We start from the raw sequence: 22,987 nt of genomic DNA, 5'->3' as shown, positions 1-22,987 counted from the left end.
TGCTGTCTCCAAGACCCATGATGCTGAGCTGCCTCCCCTGTATCCTTAACCTCTTCCATATCTCACCGGACAAACCAATGTGTCCAAAACATTATCCTTCCCTACAATTCTGCTTCTTCTCCAGTGTTCCCTATTTAATTAAATGACACCAACATCCATCCCCCGCCAGCCTGACACCACTCTATTATCCAATCTTGTTCAATGCCCACATTTCAGTATCTTTCAAAGCCATCTCTCCACCCTCCATCTCCACAACCCTCACACTGATTCATTTCATGCCTTCAATATTACTTCCTTCTAAATAAGTTTGAACATGCAATCAGAAGGATTTTTTCAAATAGGCAAATATGATCATATCACTCTCCTGCTTAAAACCCTTCAATGTCTTTCCACTGCCTTTTGGGAGAGTCCAAATTCCTTCACAAGCCTTAAAAGACTGTCTACCCTCTATTTGCTGCATCTGCCACACTGAATTTCTTTCAGTTATTGCAATGAACAAATGAACTCTCTTTAATTTCCAGGTATTTGGGCACTAGAACCCTCTTATTTCCCTCTCTCAGTTCAGTTCAGTTCAGTCGCTCAGTCGTGTCTGACTCTTTGTGACCCCATGAATTGCAGCACGCCAGGCCTCCCTGTCCATCACCAACTCCCGGAATCCACTCAAACTCACGTCCATTGAGTCGGTGATGCCATCCAGCCATCTCATCCCCTGTCATCCCTTTCTCCTCCTGCCCCCAACCCCTTCCAGCTTCAGAGTCTTTTCCAATGAGTCAACTCTTCGCATGAGGTGGCCAAAGTACTGGAGTTTCAGCTTTAGCATCATTCCTTCCAAAGAACACCCAGGGCTGATCTCCTTTAGAATGGACTGGTTGGATCTCCTTGCAGTCCAAGGGACTCTCAAGAGTCTTCTCCAACACCACAGTGCAAAAGCATCAATTCTTCGGCGGTCAGCCTTCTTCACAGTCCAACTCTCACATCACCCCTGCCCTATCACTTTCTCACCTATACTTTACCTGGCTAATCCAATCATTTAAAATATACCTGTTCAAAGCAGCCATCCTATATTAGAAAGATGTCTATATAGAAGACACCTGTATTAAATGAACTCTAAGTTCCCTGAACTCTCCCTATCATTTATCACACTTCATTGTTCTGTTTATCATCTGTCTTTCCAACTGGACTGAAGTTCAATGATGGCAAGGACTATGTCCATCCTGAGAGCCTAGTACAGTGGCTGTCACATTACAGAAAAAAAAAAAATTTCACATAAATGAATGAACTTGATACAGAGACATGACTATAAATCCAAACACACATTTTTGTTTCTTATGGAACTACGTGTATATGCATAATATACTGGGCTTGCTTTACACATTAGTGCACAGTTGATATCTTTTTCTATTTACTTTTCTAAGAGTAAACTGAGTACTTACCTTCATTTACTCTGCAAACTGAAACTCTCACAGTACTGTGAGCCGCCACCATGTCATGTAACATAATATATTGCTGAATCAGAGGAAAAAAATTTTGAACTCATTAATATAAACTCACTCTTCAATCTACTAGAAAGCAAGGGCAATATAAACTAAGATAAGCTAATATATAGTGGTAAAGAACCCGCCTGCAATGCAGGAGATCCAAGACTCGGGTTCGATACCTGGGTCAGGAACATCCCCTGGAGGAGGAAATGGCAACCCATTCCAGTATTCTTGCCTAGATGATCCCATGGACAGGAGTCTGGTGGGCTACAGTCCATGGGGCGCAAAGAGTCAGACATGACTGAAGTGACTTAGCACACAAGCTAATAATAAACACATATTACTCTACCTTTAAAAAAGTCAAGACCAAAAGATTCGAAGATCAATGTTTCAGCCCGAAACAAAATAAGAAGCAGTTTAGCAAGACAGCCCTAAAAACAGAAGATTCAGCCCTCCAGTATTCCAGTCTAAGATAAGCAACTAGAGACCCCTACAGTCCCAAAGCAATCAAGTGATACTCTGACTTTAAAAAGCATCTGCCTTCCCCCACCTCAAAAAGAGGGCAAAGGAGTACATAAAAGAAAAACTGTATCAAGAACGTGCTTTATACCAAATATCATTCTGCACACCTTATGTGTTATTACAAAGTACAAATACAGTTGTGAAAACCCTGATAAATTGGACTCACCTTTCTAATGGCATACAGGGAGCTTATAATTGATACTACAGACATAATCACAATGGCTATAGCATAGTAATAGTATTCATCTGTGCACCACAGTATAACACTGAACAACTGGAAAATGTAAAATGGGTTGAGAACCTAAAAAACAAAATTTTTAAGTCAAATTGAATGAGATATTTAAAACCATACAGATTTAAGAAATAACTAACAAGATATTACCCTATAGTACCCTAGGGCAACATGTAATTAACTACCCAAAGAGTAGAGCAAGATACTGCCTTTTTAGAAAAGAATCATCAAACTACTAAAATTTGACTAAATAAGCTTAACTGAAATTGAGAGCATCCAGTTAGATTGATACCAAACCCAAATACAGATTCAGCTAGAAACAGCTAAAATGTGTAAATTTAGCTGTTCTTCACTTTGCCTTAGCAATAAAACACATTTACTTTCAATAATTACTGTGCTGCCAAAGCGTACAAAACGTTTAACCAAATGGAACATTTACTTATTATGAACCTGAAACATCAATTTACTTATAAGTCAAAAGTTCACTGAAGTCCAAAGAGAAGGCAAATATGAGATAAGTTACAATGCTTTGCTTTCTCTAAGGAAATAAATGAGGATTAAAACCTGAATGGGAAAAAAAAGATAAGGAGTCCTGCTAAACACAAGAAGCAGAAAAGACCTATAAAAATAAAACCCAAAACAATTAGTGACAGAATCACCAACAGTGATAATTACCTTAAATATAAATGGATTAAATGCACCAACCAAAAAATGTAGGCTGGCTGGGTGGATGAAAGCATGTGCATGTGTGCACTTCCACACTTATTATTTTAGTGACTTAAAAAAAATTTGAATGAGGTTTGAAATTTCTAATCCAATTCTGAGAACATAAATACTAAAAAAAAAAAACAAAAAACCAGGAAATTAACATGTGATATAGTATTATTAACAAAAGCACAGATTTTGTTCAAATTTCACAAAATTTTATGTTACTGTCCACTCTTCTGTTTTCATACCTTATTCAAGACTCCATACTGTATTTAGTTGCACTAAGCAGCTTCAGTTGCATGCAACGAATTCTGATAAATTCTCTTTTCATTTTTATTCTATTACAAATATTTTCTAATTTTCCTTGTTATGGCTTCTTACATACACCCATCATTTAAACATGGATGTTCAATTTCCAAATACATGAGACCTTTAAAGTATCTTTGATATTAATTTCTCATTTAAATCCTTTCTTCTCTGCAATCACCTTCTGAGTTTTTTCAGTCTTTCAACTATATTGAGGCTTTTGATTTAGTCAAAGATCTCTAACGGTAAATGTCACATAGCAATTGAAACTATGTGTGTTATTTTCAAGTATATTTTGATACTGATTTCTAACATAATTCCACAGTGATAAAGAGAACAGACTGTGTGATTTCAATACCTTTAGACCATGAAATTTTTCCACCTTGTTTTATGTCCCTGGATATGTTCCAGTGTCTTCTGGCTTATAGTCTGTGGGAACTCATAGAGAATTTGTATTCTGCTGTTGTGTGAGAATTATATAAATCTTAATTATTACTATGTTGAACTGGTTCATACTGCTTTTTAGGTCTACTACATCTTTCTACTTTTCTGTCTATTTATTCTATTAATTTTTGAGAGTTTGATATTGAAACTCCAATTAAAAACCTTAATTTACTTAAAAAAAGAATTATAATGTATAGTGGAACTATATCTAACCTTCTTCTACATTTTCCAAGTCTCCTATAAATGTGTTACCATCCTTTCATAATCTAAAAAAATTTAAAAGATGTTTGCATTTGATTTGGCCAATAAAAAACCAACTGGCGGGTTTACTTCAAAAAAAAAAAAGGAGTCCTGCTAAAGACTTTGACTACCCAAATTTTATAGTATTTTTATCAATTTCATTAATAATCTCCAATATCTTAAAATTGATGTTTCTGTACTTTTCAAAATACTTTTACATACATAATCCTATTTTACTTCAAAATCAAATGAGGCCATTAAAGGATTTACTACAATTTTACCAATACAAGAGCAGCAGAGAGAAAGGTCTTCTAATGATCAGAGCTAGTTACTGATGGAGTCATGTTACAAGCCAGTCTTTCTAATTCCGACTCCTTACATGTTGCTGTGCTCTAAAGCTCCATTACATAGCTACTCTCAAGAAATGATGGAAGGCAATCTAACTTCTACTCAAAGTATTGACCCACTACAGCTAATTCTGATCTTTAGCCCAAAATCAGAAAGAAGCCTGGAGAGCCTAACCCTCCTAGGCAAAGCCACTTTCTTTCTTTACAGGCCGCAACACTTTACTTATGCCTCCTCTATGGCTCTTACAAACTGAAGTCACTGCAGTAACTACTGACATGTATTCCCCCTAGGCTAAAGTGCGAATTCTTCACTGTCACTCATCATGTTATGTTTTTACTGCAAACATCTGGCATGATGCCTAGTCACTAAGAGTGTACCACATGAAGAAAACATGAAGAATTATTTTTAAAATCGGGGGGTAGGGGGGAAGACAGAGGTACACATCTGCAAAATAGGCCAAAGTTTAGATGCACAACTTCATGAGAATAAGAAGAAAATCTACAGACAAGAAAAGCAAAAAAATCAGACAAAATAAAAAAGTAATCATGCCCCCCAAATTACTAATCTACTGGAGAAAGATCTTTCTGACCTTCCAAGGAAAATAATAAGCAAAGATAAGTTAGGAAACAAACAAGAATATCTTATTACTTAAATCCTGGCTCTTTTCAATTGACAAACCTATTGATCACAAATGTTAAGACAGGTACAATTGTCTTACCTCTTTAACCAGGAGCTTAAAAACTGAAGGCACTTTCACAGCAATTTCATTTACTCCATAAAGCAATTTTCTATAACAGGAAAATATAATAACAATAATATTACATTATACTGTATTATTAACAGTACAATTTACGGAAGGCACTGCATTAGATAAGGCTCAAAACACCAACTGCTCCTAAATTCTGGAACTTAAACATTCGTTTTTCTAAACAGTTGTCTTCTACAATTTAAATTCTCTATCTACAGTATTTAAATCAATATAGTCAATATTGGATAACTACACTATTATTTTATCTTTTGTGTGACAAGTACCTCTCCCACTAACCTATAATAAACCGTATCAGCAAAAGATTTTCTTTTCCACCCATAAACACAATACAGCTCAACAATTCTGAAATGCAATTAATTTTTTCAAGAGACTACATAAGTAATTTGAGGTGTCCTATACTATTTTTCTAATAAGAATATTGCACTAAAAACGTTTATTTCAAAACAGTATACATTTTGCGCCATTTTTTTAATGCTTAAGAAAGGTTGCTTAAAATCTTCCACTAAAGTTCCTTATAATAGCACTTTCTAGATGATAAATTAATTCTCGTGTTCTATGAAGCATAAGTCTGATTGAATGAATTTATACTGCAACCCTTTAAAAGAACATGCTACAGGAGTACAAGAAAATTCCTAATTTAATTTGAAAACGGCATTATCTTTACAATACATAATACACTAGTATACTTTTATACCTTAGCAAAGAATAACACTATAAAAAAGATACTGTCTCCCAATTTACAAATTTTCATTTTAGTAAATCTGAGCTCATGCTTACAATTCCCAATATTTCAGTAAATTGAAGATGCTATCAATTGTAAGACATTCCATGATTTTATGCACTATCAAGAAAGATTAAAATGCTGTCAAGTAAAGGGTGACACTTCACCCACTGTATGACACACCCTCCTTATAGAGATGTTAAAACGTAGGAAAGTGTGCACCTTAGAAATGATGAAATACAGTATATTTTCAGGGATATTCATTTCAAAATCGGCTTCAACACTTTTATAATTCTTAAACTGAAGAGTCTCACCCAAATAAAATATCAATAAGCTGTCAAATACTATGTTATAATATTTAAATAATTGTTAACATTAAAACTATATGGTAAAAGGGTAAACTATATATACTACTTTATTTCAGAATTTTGATAATAGATCTAACTTTAGTTGGATAAAGATTACCTGTAGGCATGCATCCCCTTTGTCAGTCCTGCACTATGCTTTTCATAAATTGACGTACAAGAAACACCTTCATCCAGTCCCCTAAATAAATCCAAAGTTTTTACTTTAAACAAAGTTTAAAATATCCAAATTTCTTAATGCCTTAATCAGAAATTTTTCTCTATTTCTGATTTTAAAGTGTGATTTCCTTAAAAATAGAAACCCCTAACAAAAACTGAGACAACGGATGATAATTTTTAAATCTTTACTTCCTAAGATAAACAGTAATAAAAGGCCTAAATCTCAAATGTGGCAACTTCTAAGCTATACAATGTATCTATCATGGTATAAGATTATATAACAATATTATTATCCTTTAAGTCTGTGCCAAAGCTGTAACAGTTAATAACCAAAAATATCAAAGGTAAAGTACGACTAACTTGAGTGTTTCAAACTTTACTTTTTATAGAGTTTCCCTTCTTAAATGTTGAAGCTTCACACTACTAAGCCCTACTCAGTTATTTTTCTTTCTACACAAAGCATCAATCTGAATTCTTCTCTCATCTAAGGAGAAGTGAAAAATCCGTCTAAGTCACAGGCAATGCCTAAAATCTGTAATGATTAAAACTGGGATTCGACTAACATACCTGCTTTCCTCTCAAGGCTTATTTTAACTGAGATACTATTCCCAAAAACTGTAGAGAATCTAACACATCATTTAACTCCAATCTTTTTCTACTTTTTCCATAAGAAAAAACTAAGCTCCCTAATTAACTGCTATCATTGGAATAAGTTTAAATCCTACAAGTTGCTATGGTTGGAAAAGGCTACACAGCAAACATGTTTGCTATTTTCCCCCAGGGCACTCCAAGTCAAAAATTTTTTAAGAACAAAATGACAGTTCACTGGCAGTATTCTCTAAAAAACAAGCAATGGTTCTTAACTAGAAATGGTCTTCACAACTAGGCAGGTGGAACTCCTCTGCTCCATTCCATAATATTCCAATTCTTCAGGAATATTAGCAATATTCTTTAGAATTATCTAATTCTTTAGGAAATGTCTTAGGGAAAAAGTCCAAGCATGAATATTTTAAATGTTCATAAGGTGATTCTCTTTTTACTGCTAATATTAAGAATTCCTTTGCCACTCTCAAGCAAGGATACTTAATGGGTATTTATGATAATCACTTTAACAGCAATAAAAATAGAATCCTAAAGGAGTTCCCTAGTGGCCTAATGGTTAGGGTTTTGGGCTTTCACTGCTATGACCCAGGTTCAATCCTTGGTGAGGGAAGTGAGACCCCACAAGTTGTATGGTGCAACCAAAAATAAATAAATAAAATCCTAGTAAATTCAGTCCTGATGTAACTTGAAGTCTCCATAAAAATCAAATTTTAAGGAATTATTCCAATTTGTCCTACCCAAGGCTTAACACATTTGACCGTGTCCCATCTTTATCCACATATGAAAGTTAAATTTAATGTTTGTCTATCACTCCATCCCTCAAGTACTGAATACAAATGGATGAAACCATCAGCAAATTGAGAGGTGATAATTCAGATACTCTGGCAGGCTAAGAGGTATACTCAAAATTTACTCTGAGATGAATCCTCCAAAAGAAAAAGACTCAGACTGGATTTTGGGAGCATGGTGCTTCTAACTTTTGTGTCAATTTTGCCAGGATACAACTTGCAGATGGGGTTTATTCTAAACTGGTTACTGAATATTACTGAGTATTCAAACACCACCAGGGAGTTAATAAGTGAAGGGAAATCGTCCATCTTATATGACACTAAAATGAATTATTTTCTATCTAAAACATAATCAAGACACTCATACAATCCAAACAAAAGAATACTTACTTTAAGAAATCAAAATTATGAAGGGTATCATTCCAGAAGTATTTCATACTATGGTGGGTGAAATAGCGAATCTGTAGAACATATAAAAAGGTTACATCAAAAAGCATTATCATCACTTGTTAATAATTAAGTTTACTAACACAAATTTAGCATATAACTATTAAAATTAAAGCAATCACATGTGACATAATCCATTTCTTCTAGTAAATATTTAAACTGTTTACATATAGTGATAAACAGGTATTTTATATGCATAGTTTTATCTTAAAAATAAGTACGAAATTATAGACCATCTACCGTAGCATAAAATGTAACAATTCCAGTTTTTAAAGAAACATTGAGAATAAGATCACAATACCTTCTGTGATTGAGGCTGTGAGTATTTATTCATCTCAAGCCTATTCTCTTCAGCCAGATTTTCAGTTAAGTGAACTGCATGGCCATTTGAAACTTTATTAACCAGAGATTTTGAACTTGAAAATGGGGGAGTTTCTAGAGAAAGGAAGCGAATTTTTGCACAAAACCACGTTCTGAATTCATCCTTCAAAGAGAAAGGAATAAGGGTAAAGAGTCAATTATATATTATATAACCATATATACAGTTTCCATTTTTTACATGATATATTATTAATACTAATCTTTAAATGAGAAAGTGTCACTTTCTACTCACTAAATGTTAAACCATTTCATGAAGATGCATAAATTCAAACATAAAGTGTTCTTGATCGCTTACCATTTTATATACGTCATTCTTTACTGATAGAGGATCTCATAAAAGATTATGAGTAATTTCTTGATTTAATCCATCTACATACTGAGACTAGGTATTAAAGCCTCTTATAAAATGCTTCCAAGTAGGATTACAAAACAAAACCTGGGGAGCAGCAGCACTGCATAGTAGAAGGGATCTGGGATACAGTCGTTTCGGGTAACCTTGACAGATCAGCCATCTATCTAATCTCTCAGTGCATCAAGAGCTATAAAAAAGGGTAGATTTGAGTGGCTCAGACAGTAATGAATCTGCCTGCAATGCAGGAGAGCTAGGTTCCATTCCTGGGTCGGGAAGATCTCCTGGAGAAGGGAATGGCTACCCACCCAGTATCCTTGCCTGAAGAAGCCCACGGGCAGAGGAGAGCCTAGTGGACCACAGTTCATGGGTTCACGAGGGGTCAGACATGACTGAGTGACTAACACTGTCGCTTTTTTTTTTTTTCCACTTTCAAGATTCCTTTGAACTCAGATCACTGGGATATTAGTCACATGGAACACAGATGCTTTAGAAATACCAGGATTAGTATTTCTCATTGTATCCTAGCAATGATGTTCTCATCATATTTTATTTTGAACAGAATACACATAAACACATCATTTTACCCCACAAATAATCCACTACAAGTAATCATGTGGACTTACAGTAGTCCTCAGCAGCACCACTTCACAGTCTTTGACTGCAGCTCTCACACAGGTCACCTTCACCCGCCACTCGGGCATCCAATAGAGGAGCAGGAGAAGAAAGCCGCCGGTACACACCACTCCAAGAGAAACGATGGCAAGCTTCCAGCGACACAAATTATAGCCATAAATCTCCTGCATGGACACAGTGATTAATAATCACATATCAAATGTTATGAGAGTTCAATGTAACAACCCTATCTTTCCCCTACACACACCACCACGAAAGAGTTGGAGTTTTACTAAGCTGATTTTAAACTTTCTTATAAAGGAAAAATTAGAAATTTTGCATTTAGGACTATATATAAGCATTAGCTAACATAACTTCTTAAGTTATATCAAATGAAAAAACATTTTCCTCTGAGTTTTAACAGCTCACAAGTGAAACAGGAAGCACACTAGAACCATACAAGAACCATACTAATACCAGAGGTACTACATAATCCCAATTCAAAAACACAGCCAGAAGGGAAAAAACCACACTGACTTAGCTGCTGTTTTATTGTATTTTATTTTAGTGTTTTTTTAAATGTACTTTTCTACTTCCCTAGAAAAATAAACTCACACTTCACAAGTAAATTGCAAAAGCTGGTTACCATTTCATCTTCCTGACCCTGGTTGATAATCTTTCTTTCTTCTTTGTCCATATCTACAGTGGTTAGAAAGGTCGTGTGCTTCAGAACAATTAAAGATAACTGAGGAAAAGAGGAACAAACATCTTAGTAGATTATAGTATCTTATAGTAACTGCATACTATCAGACTTCTTGTTTGGATAAAAGTTTAACTGATATTTAAGTAATCACTAAGGTGCTAACTGATTCTCGTAACATTTTCAATGGTGTGCCAATTCTTGAAACTGAATGACTTACTACTATCATAAAACTTGATATATTTCACTAATTAATTTATACTAGCACTAGCCTTGCTGCAAAGTCATTTAAATTCTAAGACAAATTACAGAATTTTCCTTTTTCACTCTCCAGATTCATCTACTGAGCACCTACCACATGTATGGCGATCCCTGGCCAAGGGTCAATCTCTAATGCACGTGGACCCCTACTGGAGACCACCCTGATTCCAGGTCCACTGAGTAATCTTATTGTTCCTGACTACCCATGATGCTCATTTCTAGGAGAAACTTTATTGAGCTCATTGACAAAAAAATATCTCCTGTATTAAGAAACAGATTAAATTCAAACATTAAAGAGAGCTGCAAAATGTAGAACAATGCAGGTTTTCTTGCCTTTTTTTTTTTGGATTCTGGAAAATATATATATTTATTTGGGAAAATGTACTTATCTATTACTGCTTTAGTAAGTTAATATTTTTAAAGCTCTATGTGGCAATAACAGATAAAACCCACATAAACAAAATCTTCTTAGAGTTCACAGTAATTTTCAAGAATGTAAAAAGGTCTGAGCCCTGAGGTGGATGAATTTGAGAGCCACTGCTTTAGACGTGGTTGACCTCTGCAGAACACAATGCAAATGTTACCTCCCTCATTCCAGATGCCATGCCTCCACTCATCTACGTGGTGGACAGCACAATCCTGACACGTGGCTGGTACTCAAAAAATACTTCCTGAGTGACCTGATAAAGAATTTAGCTATATAATGTTTATCTGACATGAATTAATAGCAAAGTAAACCAACTGCAGAATTTCAACTTAATCCCCCACATCAGACTACTGAAATCTCCTGATTTATGTCATCAAGAAAATGACCAATAAAAAACACTGATGTGTCCTGAATGGGCACTCAAAGTTTCTCTACCTTGTGGTAGCCCTGAAGACAGGGCCAGAGGTTAAGCAGAGTCAGGGCTTTCCACAGAAATAAAATGCAAGAATTTGATGACAAACACATACACAGACACACACACATATACATTGGACTTGGTGCCATCTTGGAAAAGAAGCCTCAGAGTTATCCTGTTTTTCAGAGGAAAACAAGTCACATTATCATACAAAACCTTTTAGGTAATTTAGTGACAATTTCTTCTCACACTAGGGTGTGTTGCAGCCCTAAAAAAGTACAGTACTAGAGTCATCCCACCAATGTAAGCTTGTCCCATCAAATCAATATGACCTGAGGTAGCAGTTGTTCTCAAGAGCTATACACCTGATGCCACAGATGACATGCAGAATGAGCAAACCCAACCTCTTTCCGTGCAGAAAGGTCAGCCGTTGCTGCCTGAGCCTGTAAGGTTTAGTCCAATCCTGCAAGGTTTCAAATGTACACATGCCTACCTTCAAAGCATAAGGCAAAGGAACTCTGCTCTGACACTGTCCCCACTAAAGAATCCAATCTGGGGTTCTTACCCTTTAATCTCCTGGCCTGAATCTCAGGATCATCACTCAGGATTTCCCAGAGTCATTTTAACAACCAAAACATATAATTCTGACCCCCATTTCCCATCACCACCTGAAATATGCTTCTTGAGGGGAAGAACTTAATCAAATACTTAAATGGAAGAGAGTTCTGTTTCCAACCAAGATGTAAAAACGCAGACCAGACTAGCCATCCTAACTACTGGGTTGGCCAGAAAGTTCATTTGGGTTTTCCCATAAGATAAAAGCCAAATGAACTTTTTTGCCAACCCAATAAAATAACAAACTTAATGAAAGATCTAAAACTATATAGTTTTCAAGGAACTGGACGTCAACCAAAGCTGTTAAGGCATTCAGACATGTCCAAATCTTTTCGAACCCATGAACTGCAACATGCCAGACTTCCCTGTCCTTCACCATCTCCTGGACCTTGCTCAAACTCATGTCCATCAAATCGGTGATACCATCCAACCATCTCATCCTCTGTCATTTCCTTCTCCTCCCGCTTTCAATCTTTCCCAGCATCAGGGTCTTTTCAAATGAGTGAGCTCTTTTCAGCAGGTGGCCAAAGTACTGGAGCTTCAGTTTCAGCATCAGTCCTTCCAATGAATACTCAGGGCTGATTTCCTTTAGGATTGACTGGTTGTATCTCCTTGCAGTTCAAGGGACTCTCAAGAGTCTTCTCCATCACCACAGTTCAAAAGCATCAATTCTTCAGAGTTCAGCTTTCTTCATGGTCCAACTGTCACATCCATACATGACCACTGGAAAAACCATAGCTCTGACTAGACAGACCTTTGTCAGCAAAGTAATGTCTCTGCTTTTTCATACGCTGTCTAGGTTGGTCATAGCTTTTCTTCCAAGGAGCAAATGTCTTTTATTTCATGGCTGCAGTCACCATCTGCAGTGATTTTGGAGCCAAGAAAAAACCGCTGCCACTTTCAACTGTGTCACCGTTTCTTTCAACTGTTGACAATTGTTTCACTCAACGGAAGAAACTGATATAAAAATGGGAAGTATCTAGGTGAGCTCTATAATTGTCCCAGTTTACACACTGAGTAATTACAGGATGCCACACACAAAAAAAGGTAGGACAGGGAACCTAGGGGGAGCCCAGCAATCAACCAAGTTGAAGAGATGAAGCTGCGAGTCTAAGGACGTGCCAAAGTGACTGGGTTTGCAAGGCAGATTACCAGAGAAGAGGTGTGTACAGAGAATGAACACTAAAAATTTGCAAAGTAGGGATTCTTCTCAAGTCTTCAACTGAATACTGATCAGCATTTCTGTGTGAGGAAACTACCAAGACCAGAAGAAAGCCATTCAAAAGGTTTTAGGGGAAGAATGCATCAGGTTCACACGGGGGAGAGTACCTGTTCCCACCAACCACAGTGGGAAACCTCATTAGTTGCATGGAATCAGGAGGACCCAGAGGATTTTGCTTCAGTGGGCTTCCCTGGAAGCTCAGTTGGTAAAGAATCCGCCTGCAACGGTGGGAGACCTGGCTGGGAAGATCCCCTGGAGAATGGAAACGCTACCCACTCCAGTTTTCTCGCCTGGAGAATTCCATGGGGTCACAAAGAGTCAGATTGAGAGTATGACTTTTCTCAGAAAGTCGCGACTGAGCGACTTTCACTTTGCTTCAGTAGTAGGTTCAAATTAGCCCCAAACTAAAAGCTACTCTGGTCCTGCCAAACAAAACTTCTAGGACTTGCAAGAATAAAATTGTTTCCAAGTAAATGCTTCACAGAACACAGTCCAAGGAGATTTACAGGAATGCAAACTATCTAGTACCATGTGTGCTATCCAACTGAAACCTAACAAAGAACCAAAGCTAGACAAAGAACCAAAGAACCAAAAAGAGACATCCCATAATGAGAAAAATCAATGGACCAAAGAGGACCTAGATCTGAGAGACAACAGAATTGGTAGACAAGGCCGTTAAAACAACTGCTGTAACTGTAGCTCACATGTTCAAAACACAAGAGGAAAGACTAATCATGCGAAACAGACACATGAAAGATATAAAAAATAACCAAACTGAACACAAAATAAAAAGTATAACGTCTGAGATGAAAAATATACTAGATGGAATTAACAGCAAATTAGATATTACAGGGGAAAAAAAATCAATGAACTTGAAGACAAAGTAACAGAAATATCCAAAATTTAAAACTGAGAGGAAAAAACAGACTAAGGAGGGGGAAAAAAGCTAGCATAACAGCATCAGTAAGCTGTGAAACAACCTCAAGTACTCTGATATGCACATAAGGTAGAAAGGAACAAAAAAAATGTAATTCTATAATGGCCCCAAAATGTCCAGATTATATGAAAAGCTATATACCCACAGATCCAAGAAGTTCAACCAACACTAAGCAAAAACATTAAGAAATTACATCAAGGCACATCATCATCAAACTGCTCAAAATTGTGATGAAAATAAATTTAAAATGACATTAAATTTTTTGCTAAAAACAATGCAGGTAAAAAGACAGAGCAAGATCTTTGAAGTATTAAGAAAAAGAAACTATGAAGAGAATTCTATACCCAGCAAAAAAATATCTTCCAAAATCAAAGCTGAACTAAGTCTTTCTCAGATATAAAAGCTGGTAAAAATTCACCAACAGCAAACCTACACTATAAAAAGTTAAAGGAAGTCCTCAGACACAGGGGGTAAAAAAGATAACTGATGGTAATACAGATCTCTACAAAGGACTGAAGAACACCAGAAATGGTAACTATGTGGGTAATTATATACAACAACGGCACAAACAACACTGAGAAATGAAAGCACTCTCTTATAAGGTTCTTAAGAAAGCAGGAAAAGAATGGCAAGGAATACCCAGTGTAAGCAATTAAGAGAAAGACTAAAATTTAGAGAATAAATAAATGAAATTAAAGAAAAAGAGCTGGTTCTTTGACATCAGTAAAATTATCACTTCTAGTTGCATGTGGGGGCGAGGGGGTACAAATTATCAATATTAAGACTATGGCAGGAGACACTGCTTTAGATTATGCAGATGTCAGAAGGAGAATCAAGGAACCAACAGCCAACTTTATACAAACATACCAACTTTTTTGCAGGTCTGAACTTACTTCCAAGAAACATTTTTTTCTTTTAAATTATTATGGACCAGGGAATGGCCATGAGTTGATAACTGCTAAAGCTCACTTAAAAGCTGAGTGATGGTCCATCAGAGTTCATTATACTAATTATTCTACTCTTTAATAATGATACTATTCTGTTCTTTCTACTTTTTAATACGTATAAAAGATGGATTGGGAGTTTGGGATTAGAAGATACAAACTATCAGATATACAATGGATAAACAACAAAGACCTACTGTATAACACGGAGAACTATATTCAATATCTTGTGATACACCATAATGGAAAAGAATGTGAAAAAGAATGTGTGTGTGTGTGTGTGTGTGTGAATAACTGAATCACTCTGCTATACGGCAGAAATTAACACAACATTGTAAATCAACCATACTTGAATAAAACAATTTTTTTTAAAAAGCTGCCCATCTGAGGTGAAAATAGAAGAAAAATTTCAGAGAACAGTCATTCCTGGCACCAAGGGATAAGATCCTGAGGACTCTGCCTCTGAGTCCCAAATCTACTGATTCAACATATTATGTATCAGGTATTATCCATAAACTCTTACTCCTGGGTTTTGACTCTAATCCTTCTTCACTCTCGTCTTTTATCCATTGCCTACAAACATAGATGCACTTCCTCACTTACATAAGTTCTAATTTTTCAACATAGAATATATCTGTAGATAAATAAGCATGCTTTTATAATTTTAGAAAAAGAATTGCCATTAAAAATCAATGTTTTCATTAATTTCATATACTCATAACTATTTAAAATATCTCTTGAGAGAGTATACATTAGTCTAAGATAACTACATTTTCATCTCATATGACCACAGCAAAAATACTTAAATGAGCTATTACATGATGCACTGCTTAGAACAATCCGAATTCCCACTTGTTTAAACGTAATTCTTGACCATATTACCTCATTACTCATCTTACAAGTGTTATTTCTCCGAAATTTAACTTACTTTTTAAGGCAAAGTTCTTATGTCTTACCAAGTTTTACCAAAGTTGAAATAGTAAAAATAATTTAAGTAATTCAAATTAAAAGTTTCTCTAAAAGTCACCAATTACTATTCTCTCTAGATATATTATACTTCAAAGGAAATTACCAACACTTCACTTTTCACATAAACTTTTAGTAAAACCCAGTGAGACAACTGCAACAGCTTACATTTGAACATAAACATGCTGAAAATATATATTTAAATTTTAAAAACATGTATATAAATGGAAATCCCTTAACATTTCTATGACATATCTATGAAGATAAAAATCTACATACGCATTTCAAAATATATTACTTATAAAGGTGAAAATACATGTTAAGCACTAGTCTACTAATTATCCAATTAAATATTTAAAGCTTTAAGATCAAACTTCTAAAATCCACTGACTTACAGAAGTATAACTTCTGGTGGTTTGAGTGTATGTGTTTTTAATCAAGTCAATTTCTAGATTATAAAAAGCAAAGAAATTTTTCTTACCGATAGCACTATATCATCATTCCTTCCAACTGTGATATTAGCAGAACTTTCAAAAGCCAGCTCTTAACAAAAACAATAAAACTACGCATAAAAATTCATTCAAATGAGAATTTTCTGCCACGTACTTGAGTTCTTTTTGAACTGTTTTCAAAATGACTAAGACACTAAAATTCAGAATTTTTTAGTGTACCAATTTTAAGTGGATTTTCAGAAGATACACCTTCTGCCATCTGACTGCCACTGAAGAGCTCCTAGTATTTGAATAAATTGCATCTAGCTAGTGTACTGAAGTCCCAATTTCACAGTGCATGACGAGCCTTGATGTTATCTAAACAGCAAGCAGCTTATAGGCTATTGTGCTTAACCAAACCCTTCCTTGCATTTACAATGAACCTGATTTTTTTGTGTTGAGTAAGAACAGAAGCACAGGACAAAATGAAGCTATCAGGAATAAAACTCACTAAATCTAATTTTTGTGAAAGTTAACTTTTTTCTACTAATGTACAGTATTAAATCTAGAATAAGAGTCAGATCTCATTTCCTAAAACAGGATGAGTTGGCCTCAACAAGAACAGAAATCCCGAAACTTAAGGTATCTTTGCCTCAAACCTGAATTTCACATGAGCTGTAACAATATTGTAAGAGTATGTGTGGAGGGTTTTCTTTGAGGATATGTATGTGCCTAGAGAATATATATGTAACAATATTATAACAGTATGTGTGGCGGGTTTTCTTTGAGGATATGTACCTGCCTAAAATTCCAAAGTAGCTAACTTTACAAGGTGATTTCATTAATGATCTGCCACTCAAATAAAACCTCAAGCAAACTATATTCTGAATAAATATTTTTAATTTTTTACTTCAGGTGGTATTTGCCAACTTCAGGGAGACTGGAGTTAAAAGAAATAAAAACATACTATTTAATGTTCACAAAATTAAGAGTTTAAAAGTTCTCAAATGATGCGCTTCGTAAGTTTGTAAACACGTACTTTTGAAGTCTTAAAATTAAAACTGCACTAAACTTTTGGGCTGCCTTGTATTGTTGAAAAACAAAATGAATCATCCTACTTTATTCTGTAGTTCTAGATTCTTTTTCCTGAGAATTAAACATACCTACTCATGTTAAATAAAGATTTGATAAATACATCTTTCAAGACCACAAAGCAAAAGGTGTCATAAAAATCTTAGAGAATAAACAGCACAGCCAGCATTCTGAGTATTATTTCATTGTCAAATGTGTAGCATCCTCAGCAATTAAGATGACCTTCTGCAATTCAAAAACAGTTCTACTGAAATAAAATGTGCAGTAGTCAATTGAAATAAAATGTGCCCTAACAAACATGAAATCTTTACTCACTGCACAACCTTAATTTTAATATCTATACAAATATTTGTGTAAAAAGAATAAAAAAGTCTCAATCTCCCAACTGCAGTAACAAAATTGTGAAAAAGGTAAAACTTAACACTCAAGTCATCTCCTAACAATAAGAATGACATAATATAATTTAGTGAATACATGGAAATTTTACAAGGATACCAGCTAAATTTTAACAAAGCTCTACTCAATACCCATTTTATCACTTCCCATCTTGAACTTTCTCTTATAATACATGCTTTTGTTTCTGTGTTTAGGCTTAAGGAAGACCATTGTATCCAATATACACCAAACCAAAACTGTATTTACATTTGCAAAGTGCAGTCTTTGTATAATTTATTTTTTGTAAGTTACAAAACAATGTGATAGCTTAACAAAATAAGTTATAATTAGGAAAGGTAATGCAATTTTCTGTCTTAGGGTCAATTTAAGAACATTAAGAGTTCTAACTTAACCTGCACTATAGCATATGTGCATACATTTTAATCATTTTCTATTATATACACTATTTAAAGAAAGAAAGAAACCCATTTATTCAGAGAAACTCCATCTGGTAAGACTATCATTACACAACATAATGGCTTTGAGTATTACAGCAACTGTATAGCATTTTATCAGTACAAACTGGGAGAAGGCACCTTTGAACTGACAAATGGCATCTATGCTTTCATTCTTTTAATTCAAAAAGGAAATGAGTAAAATTAACCATTTACATACATAACTAAGTTTGCATAATTAAATAGTTAAGTTTGTCTACTTAATATGAGATTTTTTTCATTGATTTAAGTTACTCTGATCTTAACACTTTTATACTTCCCCTTAAATCTTCCTCATGTATTCAACTTTCTAAAACTCCCTACTCAAGGAGAGTTTTGAAAGTACTTTAATTGCTAGATTTATTTTAAAACCTTACTAGTAGACAGGCTCACTGTGGTTAAGACCAGTCCTAAAGAGTGAATATTCAGAACTGGCAGAACCAAAAAGGCCTCAAAAGAAAACTGGCACCCACCTCTAAAACAAGAGGCTGAACAGATCTGGAAACGGGTGACGTAGCTAGTGTGTCAGGATGGGAAGGGAGGAGACTTCAGTACTCTTTGAATGCTCCTACCATCTATGTGCAATAATATTTTTAAATAGATAAGGAGAGAAAGAAGAAAGACTGAGCATATGTACAGAATTCTTAATCTACCACACATGGCCACCCGTGGGCCTGAACCTACGGGAACTGCCAATGGTCTCTGTTAAAGCATTCCACTCTGTGCCTGAGTAGCACCCTCTCTCTAACTGTTATTTCACCCCAGACATGGTAAAGTAGCCATTTGAAGCCTCCCTTAACAAATATATTTCAAAAAGCTACAGCTGGCTCTTTTTATTTTTTTATTATTTTATTCTTCTATTTCCTCCATGTTTTGGCTCCACTGAGGAAAACTACTAACCAAAGATACAGCATAAGCAACAGCAAATTCTAAATTATTTTATCAAACTAATTCATCTATAAATCTTAAGTGAGCATATATGCCATGTTCATTACTATATTAGGAACAGTAAGAGATATACAACATTATTCCAAAATACAAAAAAAAAAACAACAGAAAGAAGAGTACAGAACTCAAGTCAGCTTTAACTTGTTCTTAAATGCCGAGTAACTCCACATGAACTATTTCGCAAGTTCCTTCACCCATCTTGGTTTCCATTTCTCCACTAAAATGAGACGGTTGTAATAAATCACGACTCATTCCAACCATGAGTTGTTGACCTCCTGAAGTATTGCCGGTGTATACAGTCCGCTGTTGCACTCTTTCACCACGAGGTGGTGCTCCAACACTGGTAAGAAAGACTGACAGCTTTCACAACTTTGACAAGGCAATCACTGATTAAGTATGAGTAAAGGTAAGAAATTTTATACGATTTTTTTTAGTGCCAATGCAAATACTAATATGACAAAGTAGGAGCTGCTCATAATAGAACTTCTGTTTCATGTGTCTCAATGGAAAATAAGACATCACAATAAACATAAAACACATGATAATGGGGAGGGGAAGGCAGATATTATTCCCTTCATACAGACTCCCAAATTCACACTTGTCTGAAACTAGAATTTAGGGTACAACATTGTAGAACCAGGGAGGAGGGAAAACAGTTAAAGAGCTCATGATCCTACTGGAGAACAAGATAAGGTAAAGTATGAAGTTATGTGATAAAATTATCTATTAAACTGGCAACAACAAAAAAAAGCACCTTTATACATTGCTAAGAGTGAATCTGTACTAGCTTTCTGGAAAATCAACTGACTATATACAAAAACTTAAACCTTCTACATACTCTGATCCAACAATCCCAATTAGAAATTACACATGTACCTATACGTGTATGTTACCACAAACCCTTTCTTCAAATTTCTCTCTGCATTGTTAGACTTCTGAAACAGAATATAAAAGTTTTGGACTTTTTTTTCCTTTGGGAGTGAGAATGAGTACTTACAAACAAAAAACCTAGTTGAAACTAATGAGAGTATTTTAAACACAGAAGAAACTGTAGAGCATGGGCATTTGATACAACAGGAACTGACAAATCAGGAGTTCTAATAACAACTATGTAAATAAATCAAATTGTTTGAGTCTAATTCCCCAAACTAAAAGTTAGACTTTTAGGGTTAAGGGATTAAATGGTACAAACTATTATGTATAGAGTGAGTTACAAGGATATATTGTACGAAACAGGGAATACAACCAATATTTTATGATAACTATAAATGAAGCCTAATCTTTAAAATTGTGAATCACTATTATTTTACATGTGTAACTTACATAATATTGTACATCAACTATACTTCAATTTTAAAAAGTTACTTTATAGAGGTGCGGTAAAGGTTTTCATTAAGCAATATATACATGAATGTTTCTTCTATTTTAAGGCAAATTAGTAACTATTTCTTCTAAACTGTAATGCTGTTAATCCAAATCCCTAATAGCTTATTTGACATTTCAATCAGCAGTTTAAAAGGTAGCCTTTGAAATCTAGACACATTAATTCTAAGACTGATCTTTCATATTTTAGCATAGTTACAACTGGGATATGGCTTAGATGTCACTGTTGCAGTTGACAGTTAACCCCAGTGATGCAGCCATCAATGCATGCTCCTAGGACAGTGTTTATCAGTTCAGTTCAGTCGCTCAGTCGTGTCTGACTCTGCAACCCCACGAGTTCCAGCACGCCAGGCCTCCCTGTCCATCACCAACTCCCGGAGTTCACCCAAACCCACGTCCATCGAGTCAGTGATGCCATCCAGCCATCTCATCCTCTGTTGTCCCCTTCTCCTCCTGCCCCCAATCCCTCCCAGCAGAGACTTTTCCAATGAGTCAACTCTTCGCATGAGGTGGCCAAAGTACTGGAGTTTCAGCTTTAGCATCATTCCCTCCAAAGAACAGCCAGGGCTGTAGTGTTTATAGCATTGTCATTTCAGCTGAGTGAAGTGCATTACTGGCACTACAACGCTCAGTTTAAGTTCATGATTAAAAGTATTCTGAAAGACTACACTGTAGTTGAATATTGAAACATAAAGTGATCATTTGCACAGAAAAGTATCAAAATAGGGCAGCAGAGTGGAAAGGAAGAACTAGGATTAGAAAGGGGCGGGGGCAGAGAAGAGTAGAAAGAAAAAAAAAAAAAAGAGGGGTGAACAGGAGAACTTTCCAGAGAATTATACTTTTAAATCTTCAGTATGTTAAGGAGTCACACATGGACTACAGATTTGTTCATTTTTCTTATAACAACAAACTCCAAATAATTTTTCTTCATTAACTCAGCAGTTCACTTCAGGATTACTGTATTATGCTTGTAAGAAAACATAATTTACTCATGATCTATACTACAGTATGGCTCACATTTCATTCTTCCAAACATTATAAAGACTCAACCACAAAGAAGCACAAAATCACCAGAAACTCATTCTGTACAAAAAGTCCAATCCTGCACATTTACAACTACAACTGATAGGCACTTGGATCAGCTTTTCTCAATTATGTGAATGTGGGAAAACCCACTTTACTCTTTTTTCTCCAATTTGAAACATACCCAAGTTGACTCAGCACAGAAAGCAAGTATAAAGCCCTTATCTCTGCATTCAATGAATACTTCAATAATATGGAACTTTAAATTTCTGTTGGAGAGGATAATGGCCTTACTCAAGGCACAACTATCACAGAAATCTAAACTTCCTCATTTCCTATGGTCATTCTGTAATCCACTATTCAGGATTAAAGAAAAAAAATCAATGTGTTTGGGTACTATTGACTGACATTTGTAGAAGGATTTTTAGTTTACAAAATATTTTTAACTGGCATTATCTACTTTATTTACCAGTTTTCAATCAATACTGTCTTTTAAAAACTGAAGGAAAATAATCTTCACTTAACTAAGATTAGCATTTTGCATTTTCCCTAGAAGGCCAAGCATGGAATGACTTTATATCGAAAAGTCTTATCAACAAATTAAGGGATGTCATGTAGATAGCACCATCCATTTACCAAAAATTCATCTGGAAGCAACACATACTTGAAATACACGCTTTCATACGGAAAACAGTGACCAAGTTCCCGAGACAGAGCACAAGTGACCTTGTTACCTGCCACAATGCAGCTGGATTCTACTTCCTGTCACACTAGCCTGGGCCATGAGGCAGGTAGCCAGGTGACCAAGCCTCCACTTCCTCTGCCCACTTCTTAATTATTAAGATTCCCCAAGCCTCCACTTCCTCTGCCCACTTCTTGGCCATTACTATTCTCTATGCTTCTGTCAGGGACAAAGGGTGATACCACTGTCCCATCGACCGTGGCAACCACCAATCAGTATTGTCAGCACTGCTCTCTCCCAGACCCACAGAGTCAAACATCCACTGACCACATTTTGCTAACACCCAAAAGGCTTGTTTTGTCTTCCAAAAACCTACTCTCCCACTTGCTGCCACCACTACTAGCTCCCCTCCACTCCTTTAATATAAGATAGCCCCTGCCTCAAAAGCCATGCCAGGAATTTGGAAGTCATCCTAGACTCCTACCTATCCCACACCTTCTATATCCATCTGGGCTCTGCCTTATCATCTCTGCTTGTCTCATACCCACCTCCCCTATCTGCACGGGCATGCCTCAGCTCGGGTCCAGAGCCCTCTCC

General features: G+C 35.6%; 1 protein-coding gene across 5 annotated transcripts in view; it reads right to left on the bottom strand.

Moving 5' to 3' along the window:
- ATP13A3 (ATPase 13A3) overlaps nucleotides 1-22,987 on the bottom strand; it is a 103,765-nt gene that overhangs the window by 71,283 nt on the left and 9,495 nt on the right. For 4 of the 5 annotated variants that reach the window (XM_018046535.1, XM_018046525.1, XM_018046531.1 and 1 more), the window contains 8 exons: nucleotides 10,122-10,220; nucleotides 9,487-9,660; nucleotides 8,432-8,614; nucleotides 8,074-8,144; nucleotides 6,234-6,314; nucleotides 4,997-5,066; nucleotides 2,167-2,301; nucleotides 1,434-1,506 (listed from right to left, as the gene is read on the bottom strand). In XM_018046535.1, coding sequence (XP_017902024.1) covers nucleotides 1,434-1,506; nucleotides 2,167-2,301; nucleotides 4,997-5,066; nucleotides 6,234-6,314; nucleotides 8,074-8,144; nucleotides 8,432-8,614; nucleotides 9,487-9,660; nucleotides 10,122-10,172 — 838 coding nt within the window. In that variant the 5' untranslated portion in view covers nucleotides 10,173-10,220. The remainder of the gene's footprint in view (nucleotides 1-1,433; nucleotides 1,507-2,166; nucleotides 2,302-4,996; nucleotides 5,067-6,233; nucleotides 6,315-8,073; nucleotides 8,145-8,431; nucleotides 8,615-9,486; nucleotides 9,661-10,121; nucleotides 10,221-22,987) is intronic. The other variant, XM_018046533.1, reaches the window with a different exon arrangement.

The sequence above is a fragment of the Capra hircus genome, chromosome 1 (genome assembly GCF_001704415.2).
Source record: "Capra hircus breed San Clemente chromosome 1, ASM170441v1, whole genome shotgun sequence".
Classification (NCBI taxonomy): domain Eukaryota; kingdom Metazoa; phylum Chordata; class Mammalia; order Artiodactyla; family Bovidae; genus Capra; species Capra hircus.
The sequence above is the reverse complement of the archived record's forward strand: the minus strand, read 5'-3'. Positions and strand labels throughout refer to the sequence as shown.